The sequence below is a fragment of the Oncorhynchus tshawytscha genome, linkage group LG03 (assembly GCF_018296145.1).
Source record: "Oncorhynchus tshawytscha isolate Ot180627B linkage group LG03, Otsh_v2.0, whole genome shotgun sequence".
Taxonomy (NCBI): domain Eukaryota; kingdom Metazoa; phylum Chordata; class Actinopteri; order Salmoniformes; family Salmonidae; genus Oncorhynchus; species Oncorhynchus tshawytscha.
This window is the reverse complement of record NC_056431.1, coordinates 23,887,947-23,912,009: the sequence shown is the minus strand read 5'-3', so window position 1 is coordinate 23,912,009 and position 24,063 is coordinate 23,887,947. Positions and strand designations below refer to the sequence as shown.

Here is a 24,063-nt window from a genome sequence, read left to right as displayed (position 1 = left end):
ACAAACTCCACTGCAAACGCTGAGAAAGTTCTCTATTGTGCGCAAGGAAACGCTTTTCCGCTTCCGGCAGAACGCTTTAAATATTTTTCACCGTGACTATGGACTAGTTCACTTTTGTTCCGTTGTAATATTGCAGACATATTCTATCATCTTTTCAATAAGGTCATACACCTACACAATGTTATACTTAAATGTATGTACTTAATTTTCCTTCCCCATTTCATAGCGTCAAAGGCTTGAAACAACTCTGAATCATGCCTTCGAGCAGCTCGGATAGGTTAGTGAGTAGCGCATGGAATTAAGTTGCCATGGTAAAAATAAACAATTAAACGTCTTCAATTCACATTTCAACAACACACATTCCTTGAGACATTACCTGCTACAACAAAACACTTTATGTGTAGTGTAATCAAAGTATCACAATGATTCCTCCGGCTGATTCTCTGCTGAAATATGACAACCCAGTCTTGGTGAGCAGAAACACAGAAAAGAAGTCTCCAAAGGTAGGATAACGTTATCAAAACACGTTTTTAATGCTGGCTGCTAACGTTAGTTACAGTAGCTAAATGTATCCATACAGTGGTATCTAACATACATTATGTCCACTGTCATTATTTTGAAATCAATGGCATGCCAATGTTCCTAGTGAGCTGTGAGAGATGTCAATCAATTACTTATTTTTTCAACAAATTGGCTGAAAATTGATGTTCTTCTAATCAAAATCGTGTACTGCAAATTCAGGCACGACCCCTGAAAGTGGCTCCACAACAGCCTGCCATGACTGGCCCTGTGCCACCTCCACCCAAACCCAAGACCCCCTCAGCCGATACCAGCAAACAGCAAACCGAGGAGATCCTCAATGCCATCCTACCACCCAGGTATGACATGACACGGACACATCTTTACTGATAACACCCTTCTCCCTATTTTTTACTCTTAGGGAAATTAACCAATATTCCCGGCTTCGCAAACCTGAAATTTGGCAACCCTGTGTTAATCTCAGCTCTACCACTGTTACAGGGAATGGATGGAGACCAACCAGCTGTGGGTGCAGCAGGTGTCCAGCACGCCGTGTACCCGCATGGACGTGGTGCACCTACAGGAGCAGCTGGATCTGAAGCTGCAGCAGAGACAGGCCAGGGAGACGGGCATCTGCCCAGTCCGCAGGGAGCTCTACTCCCAGTGCTTCGGTAAGGAGAGAGGGGGAAGCAAGATGAGATGCATGGATGGTAGTAATAGTAGAAAAGTGTGTTGGATACAAATCCTAAAAGCTGGGCCAGTTTCCAAGAGGACCAAGATTAGGCTAGACTCAAGCTGGTTCTGAACTAAAAAGCAATTTCACTGGGTTTATTCTGTGTCTGGGAAACTGGTCCTAAAGAATGTTGCACTGTGAGTTTGTGTTTAAAACTCTAAGCCATTGATTGCCTGTAGATGAGTTGATCAGACAGGTAACCATCAACTGTGCTGAGAGAGGACTGCTGTTGTTGCGTGTGCGAGACGAAATCCGCATGACCATTGCTGCTTACCAGACACTGTACGAGAGCAGTGTGGCCTTTGGCATGAGAAAAGCCCTGCAGGCTGAGCAGGGCAAGTCTGACATGGAGAAGAGGGTAAGGAAATGGGTCACACACAAACATTTTACACTTTTCTAAAAATAAATTAGCATTTTCCAACCTTTGCATCATTGTAGATTGACCTTTACATTTAGAATGCTTGACCTGTCTGCAGTGTCACTGGAAAACCTTTCAAGCAACCAAGCTAGTGTAGACCAGCAGAGGGAGCCATCTTCCTAGCCCTCATGGCTGCATTTACACAGGCAGCCCAATTCTGATCTTTTTCCCACTAATTGAGTCTTTTGATCAATCACAATCTTTTCACAGATCTTTTTCAGAGTTGATCTGATTGGTTTTAAAGATCAAATTATTGAAAATAAATATCAGAATTAGGCTGCCTGTCTAAACCCAGCCCCCCCCAAAAAAAAGACGTCAGAGAACGCTCCGCTTTTACCACAGATAAAGCTAAAGATAGTGAATGAGGAGAAACAATCCAAGTGAATGGACTGCTGCACCATTGAATGATTAAAAACCTTTATTACCCCAAAGTGAATTTGATTTGCATCTACTTGTGTAGATCTCCGATTTGGAGAACGAGAAGCGGGACCTGGAGAGACAGGTTAATGAGCAGAAGGCAAAGTGTGAGGCCATTGAGAAGAGAGAGACTGAGAGACGGCAGGTAGAGGAGAAGAAACACACAGAGGAGATTCAGTTCCTGAAGAGAACCAACCAGCAGCTCAAGGTAAAGGCGCTCAGTCATCATCATTGTGTGGTCTTGCCAACTCCTATGGGCATTGTCGCGCCAAATAAGGAAGGCAGGATTTTTCTAACTCATAGAAAGTCTTTGAAATGAAATCGATCAATTGATGTCAGTTGAAATATACTTCACAAAAATATACATGCATCATCAAATGTTGGTACCAGCTGAAATTATCCCAGAAACTTTCCACATGCACAAAAAGCTTATTTCTCTCAAATGTACACAAATTTGTTTACATCCCTGTTAGTGACCATTTCTTCTTTGCCAAGATAATCCATGCACCTGACAGGTGTGGCATATCAAGAAGCTGATTAAACAGCATGATCATTGCACAGGTGCACCTTGTGTTGGGGACAATAAAAGACCACACGCTCCCTCAACATTTTTGAGGGAGCATGCAATTGGCATGCTGACTGCAGAGCTGTTGCCAGAGAATTTAATGTATATTTCTCTACCATAAGCCACCTCCAACAATTTAGAGAATTTGGCAGTACGTCCAACCGGCCTCAACCGCAGACCATGTGTAACCACGCCAGCCCAGGACCTCCACATCCAGCTTCTTCACCTGCGGGATCTTCTGAATCCAGCAAACCGGACAGCTGATGAAACTGGGTTTGCACAACTTTAGAATTTCTGCAGTCAGCTTATCTGCGTGCTCGTTGTCTTCACCAGGGTCTTGACCTGACTGCAGTTCAGCGTCGTAACGAACTTCAGTGGGCAAATGCTCACCTTTGATGGCCCCTGGCACGCTGATGAAGGGTGCACTTCACAGATGAATCCCAGTTTCAAACTGTACCACAGGCATTGAAGAGTGGGACAACATTCCACAGGCCACAATCAACAGCCTGATCAACTCTACGCAAAGGAGAATTCGTGCTGCATTAAGGCCAATGGTGGTCACACCAGATACTGACTGGTTTTCTGATCCATGCCCCTACCTTTAAAAAAAATAATACCATATGTGACCAACTGATGCATATGTTATCCCAGTCATGTGAAATCCATAGATTAGGGCCTAATGAATTTATTTAAATTGACTGATTTCCTTATATGAACTATAACTCAGTAAATATTTGAAATGGTTGAATATTGCATTTATACTTTTGTTCAGTGTCTTCGGAAAGTATTCAGAACCCTTGACTTTTTCCACATTTTGTTAGGTTACAGCCTCATTCTAAAATCGTTTTTTTCCCCCTCAATCTACACACAATATCCCATAATGACAAAGCAAAAAAACAGGTTTTTAGAAATGTTTGCTAATTTATATTTTAAAAAAATGACATTTACTTAAGTATTCAGACCCTTTACGCAGTACATTGTTGAAGCACCTTTGGCAGCGATTACAGCCTAAAGTCTTCTTGGGTATGACGCTACAAGCTAGGCACATCGGTATTTGGGGAGTCTCTCCCATTCTTCTCTGCAGATTCTGTCAGGTTGGATGGGGAGCGTTGCTGCACATCTATTTTCAGGACTCCAGCGATGTTCGATCGGCTGGGCCACTCAATTGAGACTTGTTTGGCATTCGCCAAACCCAGGTTTGTCTGAAGTGTGATTCATCACTCCAGAGAACGCATTTCCACTGCTTGAGTCCAATGGCGGCGAGCTTTACACCACTCCAGCCGATGCTGCTCGGCCATGGAAAACCCATTTCATGAAGCTCCCGTTGAACAGTTTCTTGGTGCTGACGTTGCTTCCAGAGGCAATTTGGAACTCTGTAGGGAGTCAATTTGACAAATTGACTTCTTGGAAAGGTGGTATCCTATGACAGTGCCACGTTGAAAGTCACTGAGCTCTTCAGTAAGGACTTTCTACTGCCAATGTTTGTGTATTGCATGGCTGTGTACTCAAATGTATACACCTGCCAGCAACAGGTGTGGCTGAAATAGCCAAATACAAAAGTATATGGACATCCCGTCAAATTGGTGTATGTATATTTGAGATATTTTTAACATTTACATTTCTTATCCTTTACAGGCCCAGCTGGAGGGGATCATTGCCCCAAAAAAGTGACTCCTCCATTCCACAAGTGATCTATGTCCAGTAGATTTCAGATGGTCCAACACAGCATTATGTAATAGAAGTCTACTTCATAACCATAAAGCCTTGCTTTACTATAGCAGAATAAAATTTAAAAATGAAATAATTTGTTCACATTCTTTATTTTATGGTATGACATGTATATTTGGATAAACATTTTCACTTGATGTTTTTTTCCTCAAAGTGCAATACATAACCTGGATGCCAGTGTTTCTGCTCTCTAGCCAACTCCTTATGGAATTGTCATGCCAAATTTGACAGTTAGCAAAATAAAGAAAACAGACTGGCACCCAGGCTATGCAGTACAAGTGTACCTTTTAGGGGGGATGACAGACCCATCCTTTCACTTCTCAGTGAAGCTCCATATGAGTTTAAGTAATCGTTTGACGAAAGTGATCAGTCACTTCGCTGAAGGTCACTCAGGACCAGGTTAATGCATCAAGCGATTCACTTGATTAAGAGGTTCATCAAAACCTAATTCACTCAATGCCCCTTCCCCAAATCACTTTACATCAAGATACCAAGGGTAGGTACCAAGACACCTTAAAACAATTCATTACAATGACAGGGTCATTAAAATAAATATTTATTAGAAATGTCCCAGTTTGGTCTCTTGGACCCCAGACTAGCGCTTCAATCTCTTGGCTTTCTTGCCCTCGCTGGGCACCGTAGGCATCTTTCTGTTCTTGTTCTTGACGTTGTGTGTTTCGTAATAGCGCATTCCAACTTTCTTCACCTTCTGAGCACGATCCGCTGCTCTCCTCTGCAAGAGGGGAGGGGGGGGAGACAAATGAGGGAGATAAGCCTGAGGAAGAACAGTGCCTTTCTTCATTCCATTAACAATAGCGGTAGGGGAGCGGCCATCCATCGGAGGCGTCCAGTCTAGATAGATAGGCCTGTTTGATGTCAAACAGCTGGGTAAGTGAACACACAGTACCTGCTTGGATGTTAGATTTCTGTTTGGACGCGTGAGCTCTTCTGCCTCATCAGTTTTCCTCTTCTTGCCAACCTGTGTTACAGCTGAGGAACAAAAGGTTGGCCAGTAAGTGGATGACCCGTAGGCATGGAATTCCTAAAACACTTAATAGGACATTCCCATTCTATTTATATGGTTTGATTGCTTGTTTGGTTTCAGTTTGACAGTGGTCTTTGGCCAAATACCTACTCTAATTATACATTTTATCTGCTGCTATCCATGAAGACTTGTATAAAGTCTGTACTTTGTGTAAAGGAAAGTGCATATTTTGCTAGAAGGCCCTTGTATTCTTTGATGGAATACATTTGCCGGGTTAAAAGAAAATAAATCCCATGACTGAAACTTAAGTTGATCTCAGATCAAACGTCTGCGGAGGGAAGTGAACCTCCCCTTTCATGTTAAAAAATAAATAATAATCATGACCATTATACTTTTAGGGAAAGAGGATAATTTTGTACATGTATTAAACTGCAAGTTTGACCAATTCCAGTCCTTTTCAATTGGAAAAAGAATCCATATGACAGAAATCTGTGACAACTTTAACCCCTGCATTTGGGATGTCAGGTAAGCCCAGAAAGGAAAATCACTAATAAGTTGAAATGAAGTTGCTACCTTTAGGTTGAGGTTTATTCGCCGCCTGCTTCACTTTCATGTCTGTGAGCACTTTGTCAGATAGTGCCTTCGGAATCCTGAACAAAAAAAGAACAGTAGAAAGAGTCGTCACATATAACCTCATTACTCCCTGCACATCCAGACAGTTTAGTCCAGTTGGAATTCGCTGAGCCGACAATGGAAAGCAAATTGGCCGCAGACGACTCTTATTTGACGTTGTTGAGTGAGGGCGTGAGCTGAAGTTCACCAGCGAGAGAGACAGTTGGTGAGTCCGCGGAACATGACATAAATGGTGATGGAAAACCCCATCTATCAGACAGAACGGTATGAGCAGCTGCCAATCCCCAGGTGCCTGGACAGTGAAAAACGAGGCATGTTTCACCTCAAAGGACCTAGGCACCCTTCATCTCTCTATGGCTTCGTCCCAAATGGCATCCTATTTCCTACATGGAGCACTACTTTTGTAGTTCACTATATAGGGAATAGGGTGCCACTTGGGACAGAGCTATGCCGGTCTTTTGGACAAGAATTGGGGTTGATGTGGGTTTATTAGAAAATAATAAAGCACATCTTCAGAACAAGACTGAAATGATAAGTGGTGGCGAGAACGGAGAAGACAAACCGGATGGCGGAGAAGCGCTTGAGTCTGGCCCGGTCCAGGAACTGCTTGTACTTTGCAATCTTCCCATCCAGCTCGCAGATAGTCTCACGCAAACTCTTTTTTTTCCTCCACCTTGGCAGGCTGACCGGCTGGGGTGGTGGCGGCACACTCAGCATCTCCAGCTGCTGTCTCCCCATCCCCCTTCTCTTCATCTCCATTTTCCTCTTCCTCATCCACGTCCGAGCCAGACAGGTCCGAGAAAACGAGGTAGTCGGTCTGCACGGGTGCCAGGTCTTCATCGTTGAACTCGGGCGCCACATTGATCTTGCCGAAGTTCTGCCGGACGTTGGAGAGAATCTTCTGCACCTGCTCATGTTTGTGTTTCTGCTGCTGCTGGGCCTCCTGCTCGGCCGACACTGCAGCCACCACCTCCCCGCTCTGCTCCTCTGTTGCACCTTCTTCCTGTACACGCTCTGTAGCTTCTGGTGCCCCCTCCACTGGTAGTACATCCTTGCCCTGAAAACAACACACCAGTCAGTACAACTTTCATAATCATGGCTAGGTTCCGATTCTCCTGAAGTGTGCACTTGCACACTCATTCGACATGGATTTAAAAATGATGGAAACTCACTCCAGCCAATGCTTACACCAATCCAATGGGGAGAGTGCAAGTGCACACTTCAGGAGAAAGGTAGAGAATCGGGATGCATGCAGACCATGTGTACATTTCAGATTGAGTGGACAATATTGCCCACCTGCCATCTTGTTGCTCACCTGAGAGGACCACAACAGAAATAAGACATTGGGTTTTAGCCTCAATCATTTTAATGTATGCATTGTTGTCCCTGGCTGGAAGCAGCTTTATATATTTTTACATGTCAAATAAAGCAAATGTAAAAAAACAACTTGAGCAAAGAAAGTCAATGTGACCATGCTTGCACTCTTGTCCAATCTTGGCAAGGCCTGTGATGATATTTTACATTTAGCCAGAGGGTGGCAGACTATAACCAGAATATGTGCTAACATTGCTGTTGAGAATGTCTCTATATTTTCGTCTGCGAGGGAGAGGGTTTTACTCCAGCTGTTCGTCCACCCCTCACCTCATGCTCTCCCTCACAGCCAGGGGGTTTTACGAAGAAGGGGATGCGTCCTCTCTGCCAGTCATTCAGCACCATTTTGGAGACACAGGGAAGGTCTGGCTCACCCCCCTGCAACAGATCATGCATTAGGGAAACATGAGAAGAAAATAAAGTAGGAATAAATGGAGCGTCCTTACATAGACTTTATGTGCCACTTGGGATTGATGGGTTCCAAATAAGCTTAGTAAGCTTTAGGGTCAAGTGTAGAATTTCAGACGGATCAAAAAAAATGGCCCATACAAAAACAGAGTGTATGTTTGGGAAGATCATTTTTTACCACTGACCTACAGCTTGTCAAATACACAAAGGATAAATCCTAAATATAACACACCTTTCAGGACTAAAGTATATTGTGACATTCAAATTCCCTTAACCACAAAGAGTTATAAAGATAATTCAGACAGATGAAAGATGGTCAGAAATTAAGACAAGCAGCCCAGGCTATGTAGCCTGGTGGTCTCAGATCTGTGCCGTCTTGCCAATCCCTATGGTCATTAGCATGCCAAACAACAACCATAAGAGTTGGCTATGAAGCACAAACAGATCTGGGGCGACCAACAGCCTACAGACAATTACCATGTACTGTGACTTCAGCCCCCATTGATACACTCCAGGGTTATGTTAATTAACTACCAAACGAGACAACTGACTGCGACAGGGAGGGACTATCCGGTCGTGTCCAATAAGAAACACTTTTTGTTTTCAGTTCAAATGTTTTCCCTACAGTGTGCTTGAATTAATATGACACAAGCCCTGACCTTAAGGAGTTTGCCCATGCGCATCGCCAGTTTCTCCAGGAAGTCCTCTGGGGAGCGCCAGGTGGGGATGCGGTACGTCTTCTGGATGTACTCTGGTTTGGCCCGCTCTAGCACTGCCGGGATATGCTCCTCCGGGTTACGGATCTTCTCCACTTGCACCTGGGAAACAACACAGTGAAGCATACAATGATACAATTGTTAGGTTATAAATGCTACAGGTTTAGACATGGAAGTACATAAAAAAACTATCAGTGAGAAAGTTAAGACGCACAAATATTATACCCCCAAGACATGCTAACCTCTCACCATTACAATAACAGGGTAGGATAGCATTTTTGTGAGGGGGTGATATTTGTTCATCTAACTTTCTCACCCTTCATTATTCACTATTCATTCAGGACTTTCTGTAATCATGGTACCATCAATATTAATATACAAGTGTTTGGAAACATTCTATTCACCATGAAAATCACTCCAAAATGATACATTATTTACCTTTCATTTCTATTGGGCACAAAAGGATCTGAAACGCAACTAAAACAAACAGAAAATGCATCCAACAAGTTTGGCATCACAAGCTTGATGAAATCATTGCATGCTGGAAATATGGGACCCGTCGCCAGGTGCACAGCGTTTCCTCTGACACATTGGTGCAGCTGGCTTCCGGGTTGGATGCGCGCTGTGTTAAGAAGCAGTGTGGCTTGGTTGGGTTGTGTTTTGGAGGACGCATGGCTTTCGACCTTTGTCTCTCCCGAGCCCGTACAGGAGTTGTTGCGATGAGACAAGATAGTAACAACTGGATACCACGAAATTGGGGAGAAAAGGGGGTTAAAAAAATTATATTAAAAAAATTAAATAAAAAAGCTGACCATCTGCACTTAAACCATTTCAAATCCAAATTGCTTGAGTAAAGAGCCAAAACTATTTCCCACTGTCAAATAAAATAATACAAATGGAGAAAAATAATAACATACCACTCCTTTCAACACGATGTCGCTCTCGCTGTCTTCAGAGGGGTAAACTACACCAGGGCAGTCGATGAGGAAGATGCGTCGCATCAGGGTGATGTACTGCTACACCTGGAAGAAGAGACCGGGCCCAAGATCAGCTAAGTCACAGGGTCTAATGACTTTCTACTCAGAACCTATTCACAAGAACTCACCGGTTTGGGACAATTACATTTAATTTGATAATGTAGCAGAAATGAAGACCCTACTGCATAAACAAACAAAACAGATCTTAATCTACTATCCCCCATAGTACAAAAGTTGAACTATTGTATTCTGCCATTAGTGGGAAAATACCATTATCCAAAAGGGACCACAAATGAATTATGCATTTAATGCTTTTTTTTATAAAAGGTGCATTTTTAATGGTGAAAATTCCCTTCCTCAAACTTGAAACTTCGTTCCACAGCTGCACCATCGAGAGCATCCTGACTGGTTGCATCACCGCCTGGTATGGCAACTGCTTGGCATCTGATCGTAAGGCACTACAGAGGGTAGTGAGTACGGCCCAGTACATCACTGGGGCCAAGCTTCCTGCCATCCAGGACCTATTTAATAGGCGGTGAAGTAGAAAGCCCAAAATATTGTCAGAGACTCCAGTCACCCAAGTCATAGACTGTTTTCTCTGTTACCACACGGCAAGCGGTACCAGAGCGCCAAGTCTAGGACCAAAAGGCTCCTTAACAGCTTCTACCCCCAAGCCATAAGTCTGCTGAACAATTAATCAAATGGCTATCAGACTATTTACATTGACCCCCCATTTGTTTTGTACACTGCTGCTACTAGCTTTTTATTATCTATACATAGTCACTTCACCCCTTCCTACATATACAAATTACCTCGATTAACCTGTACCCCCACACACTGACTCAGTACCGGTACTGTTATTGTGTTACTTTATTTGATAAATATTTTCTTAACCAACAGTGCAGTTCAAGAAGAGTCAAGGACTTGTAAGGAAGCATTTCACAGTAAGGTCTACACTTGTATTTCGCGCATGTGACAAATAAAGTTTGATTTGAGTATGATTTAAAGTCGCAAAAAAAGGCATGCATTGTTTCTTGCCTTACACTGGGCATCATTCACAAGTGATGGGCTAATATTGTAACTCAAACCATTCTTGATTTAAATATTCTTTACATATACTAACTAAAATCTGAAATTTATTTTGATTTACAATGTACCATTACCACGCACCTGTCTCGAAACAGGGTGGGGGGGGGGGGAATGCATGTAATCTACGCTGAAATATCAAATGGAGGATGCTTTTCCAGTGGTTCATTTTCATGCCCACCAGATAGGCTGTACTCCTGTTGCAAAGACAAGCAATGTGCTTATTACTGGGAAAGTTGAGATATAAATATAGTAGACCTAGCCTTTAGAAAGCTGATGGCTTCTATTAAAAATAAGAGGATCCATCACTCTGTTTTCCCACACAATTGCATTGCCTATAGAAATGTTGCAGAACATGAGCTCTCATGAAGTGTTTCATTATATTTTTGATGACATTTGCACTGTCAGAGTGATTAAAAGGACAGAGTGCTGAGTACCTGGCAGTTAACGAGTTTGGTAGGCTACTAATGATCATCAGCCACATCAGAGCTTGGAGAAGCCTAATTAGCATGACTAAACGGTCACAAAGAATTTGACTACCTTCAAGGCTCGTGACCGCTGGTGTGGCGGTAACACGGTCACCGTAACAGCCCTAATCAGGTCTACCACCGTCGTGTCGTCGGCAAACTTAATGTGTTGAAGTCGTGCGTGGCTAGGCAGTTGTGTGTGATTTGGGAGTACGGGAGGGGACTAAGCACGCACCCAGAGGGGCCCCCATGTTGAGGGTCAGTGAGGCAGATGGGGCAGTTATTTCTTACATTGGTACCCCAGGTCCAGTCTCTTGACAACAAGGTTGATGAAATCCGAGCAAGGGTAGCATTCCAGAGGGACATCAGAGACTGTAACGTTCTTTGCTTCACGGAAACATGGCTCACTGGAGAGACGCTATCGGAGTTGGTGCAGCCAGCTGGTTTCTCCACGCATCGCGCCGACAGAAACAAACATCTTTCTGGTAAGAAGAGGGGCGGGGGCGTATGCTTCATGTTAACGAGACGTGGTGTGGCCACAACAACATACAGAAACTCAAGTCCTTCTGTTCACCTGATTTAGAATTCCTCACAATCAAATGTCGACCACATTATCTACCAAGGGAATTCTCTTTGATTATAATCACAGCCGTATATATTCCCCCCCAAGCAGACACACCGATGGCTCTGAACAAACTTTTTGACTCTTTGCAAACTGGAATCCATATATCCTGCTGCTGCATTCATTGTAGCTGGGGATTTTAACAAGGCTAATCTGAAAACAAGACTCCCTAAATTGTATCAGCATATCGATTGCGCAACCAGGGCTGGAAAAACCTTGGATCATTGCTATTCTAACTTCCGCAACGCATATAAGGCCTTGCCCCGCTTTCCTTTCGGAAAAGCTGACCACGACTCCATTTTGTTGATCCCTGCCTACAGACAGAAACTAAAACAAGAAGCTCCCGCGCTGAGGTCTGTTCAACGCTGGTCCGACCAATCTGATTCCACACTCCAAAACAACATTGACGAATACGCTGATTCGGTGAGCGAGTTCATTAGAACGTGCGTTGAAGATGTCGTTCCCATAGCAACGATTAAAACATTCCCAAACCAGAAACCGTGGATTGATGGCAGCATTCGCGTGAAACTGAAAGCGCGAACCACTGCTTTTAATCAGGGCAAGGTGACCGGAAACATGACCGAATACAAACAGTGTAGCTATTCCCTCCGCAAGGCAATCAAACAAGCTAAGCGTCAGTATAGAGACAAAGTAGAATCTCAATTCAACGGCTCAGACACAAGAGGTATGTGGCAGGGTCTACAGTCACGGATTACAAAAAGAAAACCAGCCCCGTCACGGACCAGGATGTCTTGCTCCCAGGCAGACTAAATAACTTTTTTGCCCGCTTTGAGGACAATACAGTGCCACTGACACGGCCCGCAACCAAAACAGGCGGATTCTCCTTCACTACAGCCGATGTGAGGAAAACATTTAAACGTGTCAACCCTCGCACGGCTGCAGGCCCAGACGACATCCCCAGCCGCGCCCTCAGAGCATGCGCAGACCAGCTGGCTGGTGTGTTTACAGACATATTCAATCAATCCCTATCCCGGTCTGTTGTTCCCACATGCTTCAAGAGGGCCACCTTTGTTCCTGTTCCCAAGAAAGCTAAGGTAACTGAGCTAAACGACTACCGCCCCGTAGCACTCACTTCCGTCATCATGAAGTGCTTTGAGAGACTAGTCATGGACCATATCACCTCCACCCTACCTGACACCCTAGACCCACTCCAATTTGCTTACCGTCCAAATAGGTCCACAGACGATGCAATCTCAACCACACTGCACACTGCCCTAACCCATCTGGACAAGAGGAATACCTATGTGAGAATGCTGTTCATCGACTACAGCTCAGCATTTAACACCATAGTGCCCTCCAAGCTCGTCATCAAGCTCGAGACCCTGGGTCTCGACCCCGCCCTGTGCAACTGGGTACTGGACTTCCTGACGGGCCGCCCCCAGGTGGTGAGGGTGGGCAACAACATATCCACCCCGCTGATCCTCAACACTGGGGCCCCACAAGGGTGCGTTCTGAGCCCTCTCCAGTACTCCCTGTTCACCCACGACTGCGTGGCCACGCACGCCTCCAACTCAATCATCAAGTTTGCGGACGACACAACAGTGGTAGGCTTGATTACCAACAACGACGAGACGGCCTACAGGGAGGAGGTGAGGGCCCTCGGAGTGTGGTGTCAGGAAAATAACCTCACACTCAACGTCAACAAAACTAAGGAGATGATTGTGGACTTCAGGAAACAGCAGAGGGAACACCCCCCTATCCACATCGATGGAACAGTAGTGGAGAGGGTAGTAAGTTTTAAGTTCCTCGGCATACACATCACAGACAAACTGAATTGGTCCACCCACACAGACAGCGTGGTGAAGAAGGCGCAGCAGCGCCTCTTCAACCTCAGGAGTCTGAAGAAATTCGGCTTTTCACCAAAAGCACTCAAACTTCTACAGATGCACAATCGAGAGCATCCTATCGGGCTGTATCACCGCCTGGTACGGCAACTGCTCCGCCCACAACCGTAAGGCTCTCCAGAGGGTAGTGAGGTCTGCACAACGCATCACCGGGGGAAAACTACCTGCCCTCCAGGACACCTACACCACCCGAGCCACTGCCTGTTCACCCCGCTATCATCCAGAAGGCGAGGTCAGTACAGGTGCATCAAAGTGGGGACTGAGAGACTGAAAAACAGCTTCTATCTCAAGGCCATCAGACTGTTAAACAGCCACCACTAACATTGAGTGGCTGCTGCAAACACACTGACTCAACTCCAGCCACTTTAATAATGGGAATTGATGGGAAATGTAATATATATCACTAGCCACTTTAAACAATGCTACCTAATATAATGTTTACATACCCTACATTATTCATCTCATATGTATATGTATATACTGTACTCTAGATCATCTACTGCATCTTTATGTAATACATGTATCACTAGCCACTTTAACTATGCCACTTTGTTTACATACTCATCTCATATGTATATACTGTACTCAATACCATCTACTGTATCTTGCCTATGCCGCTCTGTACCATCACTCATTCATATATCCTTATGTACATATTCTTTATCCCCTTACACTGTGTATAAGACAGTAGTTTTGGAATTGTTAGTTAGATTACTTGTTGGTTATTACTGCATTGTCGGAACTAGAAGCACAAGCATTTCGCTACACTCGCATTAACATCTGCTAACCATGTGTATGTGACAAATAAAATTTTATTTGATTTGATTTGATCAGGATATTATTTAGGTTGTTTATCTACTTGCCCAGAGTCAGACGAACTCATGATTACCATTTTTATATATCTCTGTGTGCAGTTGAGATTGAAGTTAGCTTAGCGCAATTGCTGGAAATCTTCCAGGACAGTAGCCAGCTCCTCTCAAAAGCAGGGGAATAAACCTAACTACACCAAAACTGGGTGGTTGGTCATTTATAGTCTTACAAATCTATACATAATCAATATTTTATACATTTGTTAATTTCAATGATCATCAATCAAACAAAACTAGATTCTATCCACTGCCTCATTCTCTGACCAGTTGTGCCATAGAGATTTAGAGATAGCAATGTTGTATCGGTCTCAATGGCTCTGCCCGTGTGCTTAGACACTATAAATAGGACAGATAAAACATTACTAGCTCTATAAATCTCTATGCAACAGGGAAATAATGAGGAAGTGAATAGAATCTCAGATCTTATGAATATCAGTTGAAATTAACTAGATTGGTTTATCAATGCTAGTTAAAACCTCTTGAAGCTAGGGGGCACTATTTTTATGTTTGGAAAAATAACGTTCCCAAAGTAAACGGCCTATTTCTCAGGACCAGATGCTAGAATATGCATATAATTGACAGATTAGGATAGAAAACTCTAAAGTTTCCAAAACTGCCAAATATTGTATGCGAGTATAACAGAACTGATATTGCAGGCGAGAAACCCTGAGGAAAATCCAATCAGGAAGTGCCTCTTATTTTGAAACCCTTCTGTTCTTATGCATCCCTATTTCCCATTTAAAGGGATATCAACCAGATTCCTTTTTCTATGGCTTCCCTAAGGTGTCAACAGCCTTTAGACATAGTTTCAGGCTTTTATTTTAAAGAATGAGCGTGAACGACCACATTGCGTAAGTGGATAGGTGGGGGCTCTCAGAGTGAGTTGTGCGCAAGAGACCATTGTTACTCCCGGTCCTAGTGAAAAGCCAACTGTCCCGGTTGATATATTATCGAATAGATATTTGAAAAACACCCTGAGGATTGATTATAAAAAAAAAACTTTTGACATGTTTCTGTTGACATTATGGATATAATTTGGAATTTTTGTCTGCATTGTCGTGACCGCTCTTTCCGGTGGATTCCTGGGCATAACGCACCAAACTAACGGAGGTATTTGGATATATATAAAAAAATATGGAACAAAAGGAACATTTGTTGTCTAACTGGGAGTCTCGTGAGTGAAAACATCTGAAGATCAAAGGTAAACGATTCATTTGATTGCTTTTCTGATTTTCGTGACCGAGCTACTTGATGCCTAGTGTACATAATGTTATGCTATGGATAAACTTACACAAACGCTTGTATTGCTTTCGCTGTGAAGCATAATTTCAAAATCTGAGACGACAGGTGGATTAACAAAAGGCTAAGCTGTGTTTTGCAATATTGCACTTGTGATTTCATGAATATGAATATTTTCTAGTAATATTATTTGACTGTGGCGCTATGCTATTCAGAGTTGCTGATGACAATTATACCGGATCCAGGATGGGTGGTTTAGAGAGGTTAAGGATACTTTAGTTATCACGTTTCACATTGAATTTATAAAAACTACAAAATGGTAAGACCTGTTTTTAATTTTAAAAATTGGTGCCACTGCACACAAGCTTGTTAGCTAGCTCTGGTCTAGCTTTCAAAATCCAGGCGGCATTATCTGTAATATACTAGAAACAGTGTCATGACTAAGGGCTGACTCTGGTCAAACTTTAGTTAAGCCAAATCTCTGAAATTCAAAGACATTAAAGTAGGTATAATTCTGTAGGCCTAATTCAGATAATGCATGTCATAAGAACAAGATGCCCAGTGCTCTCGTCACCCACAACATTTCAGACCCTACACTACACTTATTAGGCAAGTGAGTATTCTGATCTTAGCATTATTTCTATGCACATTTTCCAACTCCAAACCATATAAACTTGAATGCTAATTGGATTTAAAATCATTTTCAGGTGATGTGTGTGTAATGGGTGTGGTGAATAACACATATCAAGGTGTGCATAATTATTAGGCAGCTTCATTTACCTCAGGTAAAATGGGCCAAAAAATAGATTTAACTGACAATGAAAAGTCAAACATTTTAAAATTCCTTTCAGACGGATGCAACACTCTTGAAATAGCTAAACTATTGAAGGGTGACCACCGGACAATCAAACGTTTTGTTGCGAATAGTCAAAACGCACGGAGAAGAAAAGACGCAAATGAACTGCAAAACACTTGAGAAGAATTGAACGTCAAGCTACCAGGAACCCATTATCCTCCAGTGCCACCATATTCCAGAACTGAGATGAATTAAACGTCAAGCTACCAGGAACCCATTATCCTCCAGTGCCACCATATTCCAGAACTGAGATGAATTAAACGTCAAGCTACCAGGAACCCATTATCCTCCAGTGCCACCATATTCCAGAACTGAGATGAATTAAACGTCAAGCTACCAGGAACCCATTTATCCTCCAGTGCCACCATATTCCAGAACTGAGATTAATTAAACGTCAAGCTACCAGGAACCCATTATCCTCCAGTGCCACCATATTCCAGAACTGAGATTAAATTAAACGTCAAGCTACCAGGAACCCATTATCCTCCAGTGCCACCATATTCCAGAACTGAGAAGAATTAAACGTCAAGCTACCAGGAACCCATTATCCTCCAGTGCCACCATATTCCAGAACTGAGATTAATTAAACGTCAAGCTACCAGGAACCCATTATCCTCCAGTGCCACCATATTCCAGAACTGAGATTAATTAAACGTCAAGCTACCAGGAACCCATTATCCTCCAGTGCCACCATATTCCAGAACTGAGAAGAATTAAACGTCAAGCTACCAGGAACCCATTATCCTCCAGTGCCACCATATTCCAGAACTGAGATTAATTAAACGTCAAGCTACCAGGAACCCATTATCCTCCAGTGCCACCATATTCCAGAACTGAGATTAATTAAACGTCAAGCTACCAGGAACCCATTATCCTCCAGTGCCACCATATTCCAGAACTGAGAAGAATTAAACGTCAAGCTACCAGGAACCTATTATCCTCCAGTGCCACCATATTCCAGAACTGCAACCTACCTGGAGTGTCCAGAAGTACATGGTGTCAAGTGCTCAGACACATGGCCAAGAAGGCTGAAACACCACCACCACTGAATAAGATTCACAAGTTCAAGCGTCAAGATTGAAAAATCTGTCTTATGGTATTTTTATTTTTTTTGCCCAAAGGTTTTATGGACAGATGAAATGAGAGTGACTCTTGATGGACCAGATGGATGGGCCCGATGGGCCCATTACTGGATCAGTAATGGACACAGGGCACCACTTTGAGTCAGGCGCCAGCAAGGTGGAGGAGGTGTACTGGTATAGGCTGCTATCATTAAGGATGAGGTAGTTGGACCTTTTCAGGTTGAAGATGGACTGAAACTCAACTCCCAAACCTACTGCCAGTTTCTGGAAGATTCTTTCTTCAAGCAGTGGTACAGGAAGAAGTCCTCAGCATTCAAGAAGGCCATGATCTTCATGTAGGACAATGCTCCATCACATGCATCACAAGTACTCCACTGCTTGGCTAGCCAGCAAGGGCCTCAAAGATGCCCGAATAATGACCTGGCCCCCGTCCTCACCTGACTTAAATCCTATTGAGAATTTCTGGGCCCTTCTCAAACCCGAGGGAAGACAATACACCTCTTTGAACAGCATTTGGGAGACTGTGGTTGCTGCTTCAGCAAAAGTTGATTGTGAACAGACAGACTATGGCTGGAAGGCTCATAGCAGTTCTTGAATATTTTTTGAAGGCCAACATTTTTATTTAATTGTCATTTTGTGTTACTTATCTGTTACACTTACTCTAAAAATGTAGTATAAACAAGTGAGTTGGGGAAAATTATTTTTGTAATATAGTTGCCTAATAATTGTGCACACATATTCCCCTAAGAAAGACAAAACTCACTTTTCCTTTGTTAAACACTCAGGTAAATTACAGTTGATTGACTGAAACCATTGTTTGATCAACAATAAAATGAATCCTGAGGAATACAATGCCTAATAATTGTGCACGCAGTGTACACTTACTTGTCTGTCCAATGCATGTACATAGCTTGCCCTCTCCATAGCAAGCGGCTCTACCCATTGGTGAAGTAATTTAACGTTGAGGTAAATTTTTAAAAGTATTGATATCAGAGGTTTCAAAAGGAACACAAAATAACGGACGAAACTGGAAAATGATTTCAGTTCCAACCCCTGGTAAGACGGTCTCCTGCTTTTGAGAGGAGCTGGCTACTGTACTGAGAATCACATTGCTTTTCTCTTCTGCCTGAAAACCAATACTCATATCCCCATTTGGACGAAGGAAGGAAACATTTAACAAGCTTTTTTATATATATATTTTTTTAACACAGAAACAAATGCATTGCACATCCATTCAAACAACCAGGGCGTGAGAGAGTTAGAGACAGGAGGGCCAGCCTAATGCTGAACAACCTTGTTTGGCCAAAGACAGGCAGACAGACGCGAGCAGCCTCTGGCGAGAGCCACCTTGCATTGGGCGATAAACTCTCGCTGGTTACGCGCCGATCTGATAGATCCCAAAGAGGAGGGAAAAAAACAAACTTGGATCTCGTTTGCACGCTCACAGCTCTGGCAACAGACGGCCAACTCCGATAGTATCATCCTCAGTGGGGTTTCCAGACCTCCAGATCCACCGTTTGGTTCCAAACAGGATGAACAGGTCCAGCGAGAGGAAATGAAGGATGAGGGTTATTGTTTCTTGTTTTTTTGGCCACGTCTCTGCCAGGTATCAGACGTGTATAATCGAGGCGGAGGGTTTAAATACATATACTTCAGCGCATCGTTGGGAAGTTACTTAGGATATGAGTTGCACACTGATACAGAAAATGTAGCCTGCAACATTCTATTCTGTGCTCTCTTAGCAATCAAGGGAATTGCGTGAGATCGTCCCCGTCCCCCCGTCACCCCCCCCGCATTGGCCATTATTGAGATTACATGGACGTATGTACATAGCTCATCATGACACCCCAGGTATCAATATGGGCTTATGTTCAAGTGTTTTTATTTAAAAAAAGGTATTTTTGAGGGGAACGATACCGTACCTTGGTCTCACCGGCGATGGGTGCCACGTTGCAGACCTTCTTGGAGCGTAGCGTGTTGATGACAGAGCTCTTTCCCACGTTGGGGTAGCCGATGAACCCAACGCTGATCTGCTTCTTGTCTGTGTGGAGCTGAAGAGGCAAAACAAGTTAAAATAGCAGTTTCCTGAAAACCAGTCTATACTTAACCTGTCTTCAATTCCGGACAGCAACAACTCCAGACCACACTTTGATGTAGGCCAAAACCAATAAAACATGTGACCATGTAATCTAAAAAAGCTTGTTTTCACCAGCAAAAAATAGCTACTGGAAGCAGATAAGTCTACACCATGGATCAAAAATCTGTCAAAACCAAGAGGTAGGTATAAATATTAGTCTCCTCTGAGCATCCAAGGCCCTGTTTTATGGCCCGTGCGTACCAAAAATAGCTCGGCAGCAGATGTGAGGACCCCGTGCGGAGCCGTATGCTCATAAGGGTGGTTAGAGTCGGGTGCCATAACAAAAGCTGGCCATTTGTACCAACTTCTGCTCCTTAGGGACCTACTTTTGACCAAATGGGGAGTGTAGTTCGGTCCGTGTGGAGTTGGGAACTCGTGTGTGTGTGTGTGTGTGTGTGTGTGTGTGTGTGTGTGTGTGTGAGAAGGTGGTGCGCCTACCTTGCCAAACTGCCTGAGGAGTTGGATGAGGGAGCCCTTGCCGAACGAGTTGGTGAGGCTGGCATGAAAGGCCAGGGTGGGGTACTCGGCGGAGAGCACGGCTACCCAGCGTTTCTGGTTCGAAGACAACAAAACAGACAGACCTATGTTAGACAGACATGGACATACATTTACTCTATGTGAAATGTTAGTTTGCACAGCACGTGTGTCAGTATGAAAGGAAAGTAAGTCGATAGTAGTCTACAAAGCAGGTGAATATCAAACATCCTGCAAGTATGCACAATTCAGTTGGCCATTGAACAATTCAATTTATGTCTAGAAATGTATAATTTACTCTAGGGGTTGGGCAGCATCTTCTCCAATGCTGATGGAGTAAATAATATACTTTTGAGCGGGAATGAGGTGCGGTTACACAAGATTAGCACTGGAGAATAACCCATTTAACACAAGGCACAAACCATGTGTCATTTCAATGTAAGGCTGACATTCCTTCATAATGTGTGCTGAACAGTGCATCTCTAGTGTATTCCACTGGCACGACAGCAAAATCCTGCAGCACATCATGAAAACAGTTGGCGCGGACACCATCCTTCCTGCTTTGGTGACCGCCGAATCCACACACACACACACGTTATTTGAGGTCACAAGCTATCCTACGTCAAGGTAGAGCAAGCATGATACGGGATTGTGAAAAAAAGAAAAGTTGTGGATAACTACTTCCATAAAACTGCTGAGAACATCAACTCACTCCAGAAAACAATTGACATGGAAGGCATTGCCAGTCTTGATCATATATTAGTCTTTTGATCAAACACTACTGAGCCAAACCAAACTGAGCTGGTTTATTTTCCATCCGCCATAGTTGCTGCAACCGTGTTGAAAAAGACAATGTGAAAAGAAACAGACAGCTCAGTACAGTTTGGGTCGGGAATATAGCGTGAACGGGGTACATGTGTCGGCTTGGCCAGAGGTGTGGACTCGAGTCACATGACTTGGACTCGAGACGGACCCAAATCACAATGATGACTTGAGACGCGACTTGATAGAAACTAAAACATGAGACTTGGGAGCCCTAAGACTCTGGACTCAATTTAGACTTGGAAATTATCTGGACAGGTTGTCACTACTCACCATGCAGCATCGCACTTGAAATAAAACTGATTGGCTAGTGAAACGCACACTCGGCCCTCTGATTGGACCAACAAGCTGACAATCAACACAGGTCGGGTGGGGGCGGAGCATCAAGCAACAATTACTAGCATAGCTGGTCTTACGGTATGTCAAAATTGCTTGGAATTGATAAGAGTTACGAACCTTGCATTAGGAATTTGTTGCTAAATGAATTATTACATAATCAAAATAATGAAAAGGGCTGTCAATATCTTGCCAAGGTATCTCTGCGCATTCAAATTGCCATCAATAAAATGCAATGGTGTTCGTTGTTCGTAGGGTTGCAAAGGGTCAAAAACTTTCTGGGAAATTTCTGGAATTTTTCCATGGGAAGTTAAGTTGGGGAATTTTGCTTAAATTCATCAACAACAAAAAAGTTACAGTGAACATTTTTTTTGTGGGATACACAAGGCAATTATAGGTCTTGTGGTATATTTTGGTTAAACTATCCCCAATTCAATGGAATTACAACCCTCTGCATGCACAGTGAATTCTTCCATCATAGTTGCAGTGCACTCTTCCATCACATATACAGCTGATTCTCAAGATCTTGCACACTAATGAGATGCTATTGAGCCCACACTACTACACTGTCTGAGCCAAGGACAATATGCTTTCTGGTAAGTTTTGATTACAATACTGGGTGGGGTGAATATATTTTATGACATAGATGATTTTTTTGCTAAGTAGTAGATTGTAACCTATAGCAAGGTGTGTTTAATTTCTAACTTGTTTACAATTTCTGCTAGATAGTTTTTTCTAGAAGACAAAGAAACGCACACGTATTTAGGCGGTGCTGGCTAGCGGAGTAGAACTTGAAAATAAAGGAGAGCCGCACACTCTAGGAGCTCAGATGCAAAAATGTCATATCCACTGTTTCGACAGCCAAGCTGTCTTCATCAGGGTATAATCATAAACACTGCGGGATGACTTGTTTATATAGTGTCAAAAGACACAGGTGTCTGTAATCATGGCCAAGAGTGGCCTAATATCATTGGTTAATTCTCAAATATTAAAATGGCATACAAAGAACAGCATACAAAAAAACAAATGGAGAGCATACGATCATAGATTCATTTTAGACTACACAAGCTTACAAACAATTACAATGGCAAAGTCACAATCACGGCTTCAGATCAAAGTCTACGTTGAGACCGAAGGGAGCAAGGGTCTTTAAGTTAAAGATCCAGGCAGCCTCTCGTTCAGGTCACCCCCTCTCCTAGGGAGGGTGACATGTTCGATGACAATATAACGCAGAGACGATATCGAGTGGCCTGCCTCCAAAAAGTGGGCCGCAACTGGGTAAGTCAAGTTTTTGCACCTAATGGTGCTACAATGCTCTGAGATACGTACTTTTAATTCACGCTTTGTTTAACCCACAATTTTTACCAAAAGGACAAGTTCTAAGATAAATAACTGCCTTAGTGGAGCACGTAATAACACCTTTGATTGGGATCGATTTCCCTGTTTGTGGGTGTTTGAAGGATCTACATTTATAAGTGCCATTGCATTGAGCACAGCCATTACACTTGTAATTTCCATCCAGTAGGGGCGCAAATGGACGTTGTTCAGGAATATCTTGTGGTGGTAAATCAGAGTGTAACAATTGGTTTCTGCCCCGCGAGAATACGACCAAGGGAAGGTCCGAAAACACATTACCAAGACTATCATCAGATTTTAGAATGTGCCAATGTTTATGAACGATTCCCTTAATTTGTTCAGAGCGCTTTGAATAGCGGGTTATTTCAGCTCATGAAACATGGGACCAACACTTTACATGTTGCATTGTTATTTTTGTCAGTGTAATACGCATACACGATAATGATTACCCCCCCCCTACACGTGCATTTGTCTCAGGATAGAGTAAAGGGATCTCTTACCGTGACCCAGGTAGGGATAAGGTCACACTTATTGAGCACGAAGATCAGATGCTTCCACGGCATCTCCTTCCTCATGTAGGTCTCGATGCTCTGCGAGCGCGTACCCATGGGGTCGCGGGCATCCAGCACCTGTATGATGACGTCTGACGAGTCTATCACCTGTGGGTTAAGGAGTGATATTGAGAGAGGAAGGCAGAGTCAGGGTTTGGGCATAACCAGGAGTGAGAGAGTTCGTAGCTGAGCTAAACTCATCTCGAATCACTATATTTCAGAAAAAAAAATTCAGTGAAGTAAAAGCGCAAGCATGACTGTCACTGTGGTCCATTTTTCCTCTATGGCAGTGACTGAGGCTGCATGACTGCAAAGCCTAGTCAGACTGGCCTGCTTGCTCACGTATCCAACCCCATCACTGCCTGCACACCCCAGCTCGCCATCACGACTAAATAACATTTTAAAACTGATAGAGGTGCACAGAAAGAATGGAGAGAGAAAAGCAGCTGTGTAGACTAATGGCTTGTTAGGGATGCGGAGAGCTGCTCACAGCCGTCACACGTGATATTATTGGATGACGCATTCTGCTATGACATATCGGACATCACGTTCTGACCTTTGATATTCTATTTGTAGGAAGCGTAGGGATGCATTCTGTAATTCATTTCGATATGAGAAACATAGCGGCAAGTTTGCATCCCTGATACCTGCACCGTATGCAGTTTCTATTAGGAAATATCAAGGTGAACTAAAATAAACATTCCTAGATCAGATAGAAAGATGCTGTACCTTGTAGAGTTCTCCCCAAATCCTCTTCGACTGGCCCTTCTTGAAGATCTCCTCACGAGCCTCCCTCTCTGTGTGTAGATAACATACAGTGCAACAGGTGCC

The 24,063-nt window shown here is 43.3% G+C and overlaps 1 protein-coding gene and 1 pseudogene across 1 annotated transcript; one reads left to right on the top strand and one right to left on the bottom strand.

The window, feature by feature from the left end:
- The first annotated feature begins 156 nt into the window (after positions 1-156).
- On the top strand, positions 157-4,453 carry dnali1 (dynein, axonemal, light intermediate chain 1). Its single transcript, XM_024401764.2, has 6 exons — positions 157-503; positions 742-878; positions 1,021-1,190; positions 1,432-1,610; positions 2,131-2,295; positions 4,288-4,453. Exons 1-6 carry the CDS (start codon positions 423-425, stop codon positions 4,321-4,323), a joined length of 768 nt encoding a protein of 255 aa, XP_024257532.1. The 5' UTR covers positions 157-422; the 3' UTR covers positions 4,324-4,453.
- LOC112246619 overlaps positions 4,454-24,063 on the bottom strand; it is a 32,708-nt pseudogene continuing 13,098 nt past the window's right edge.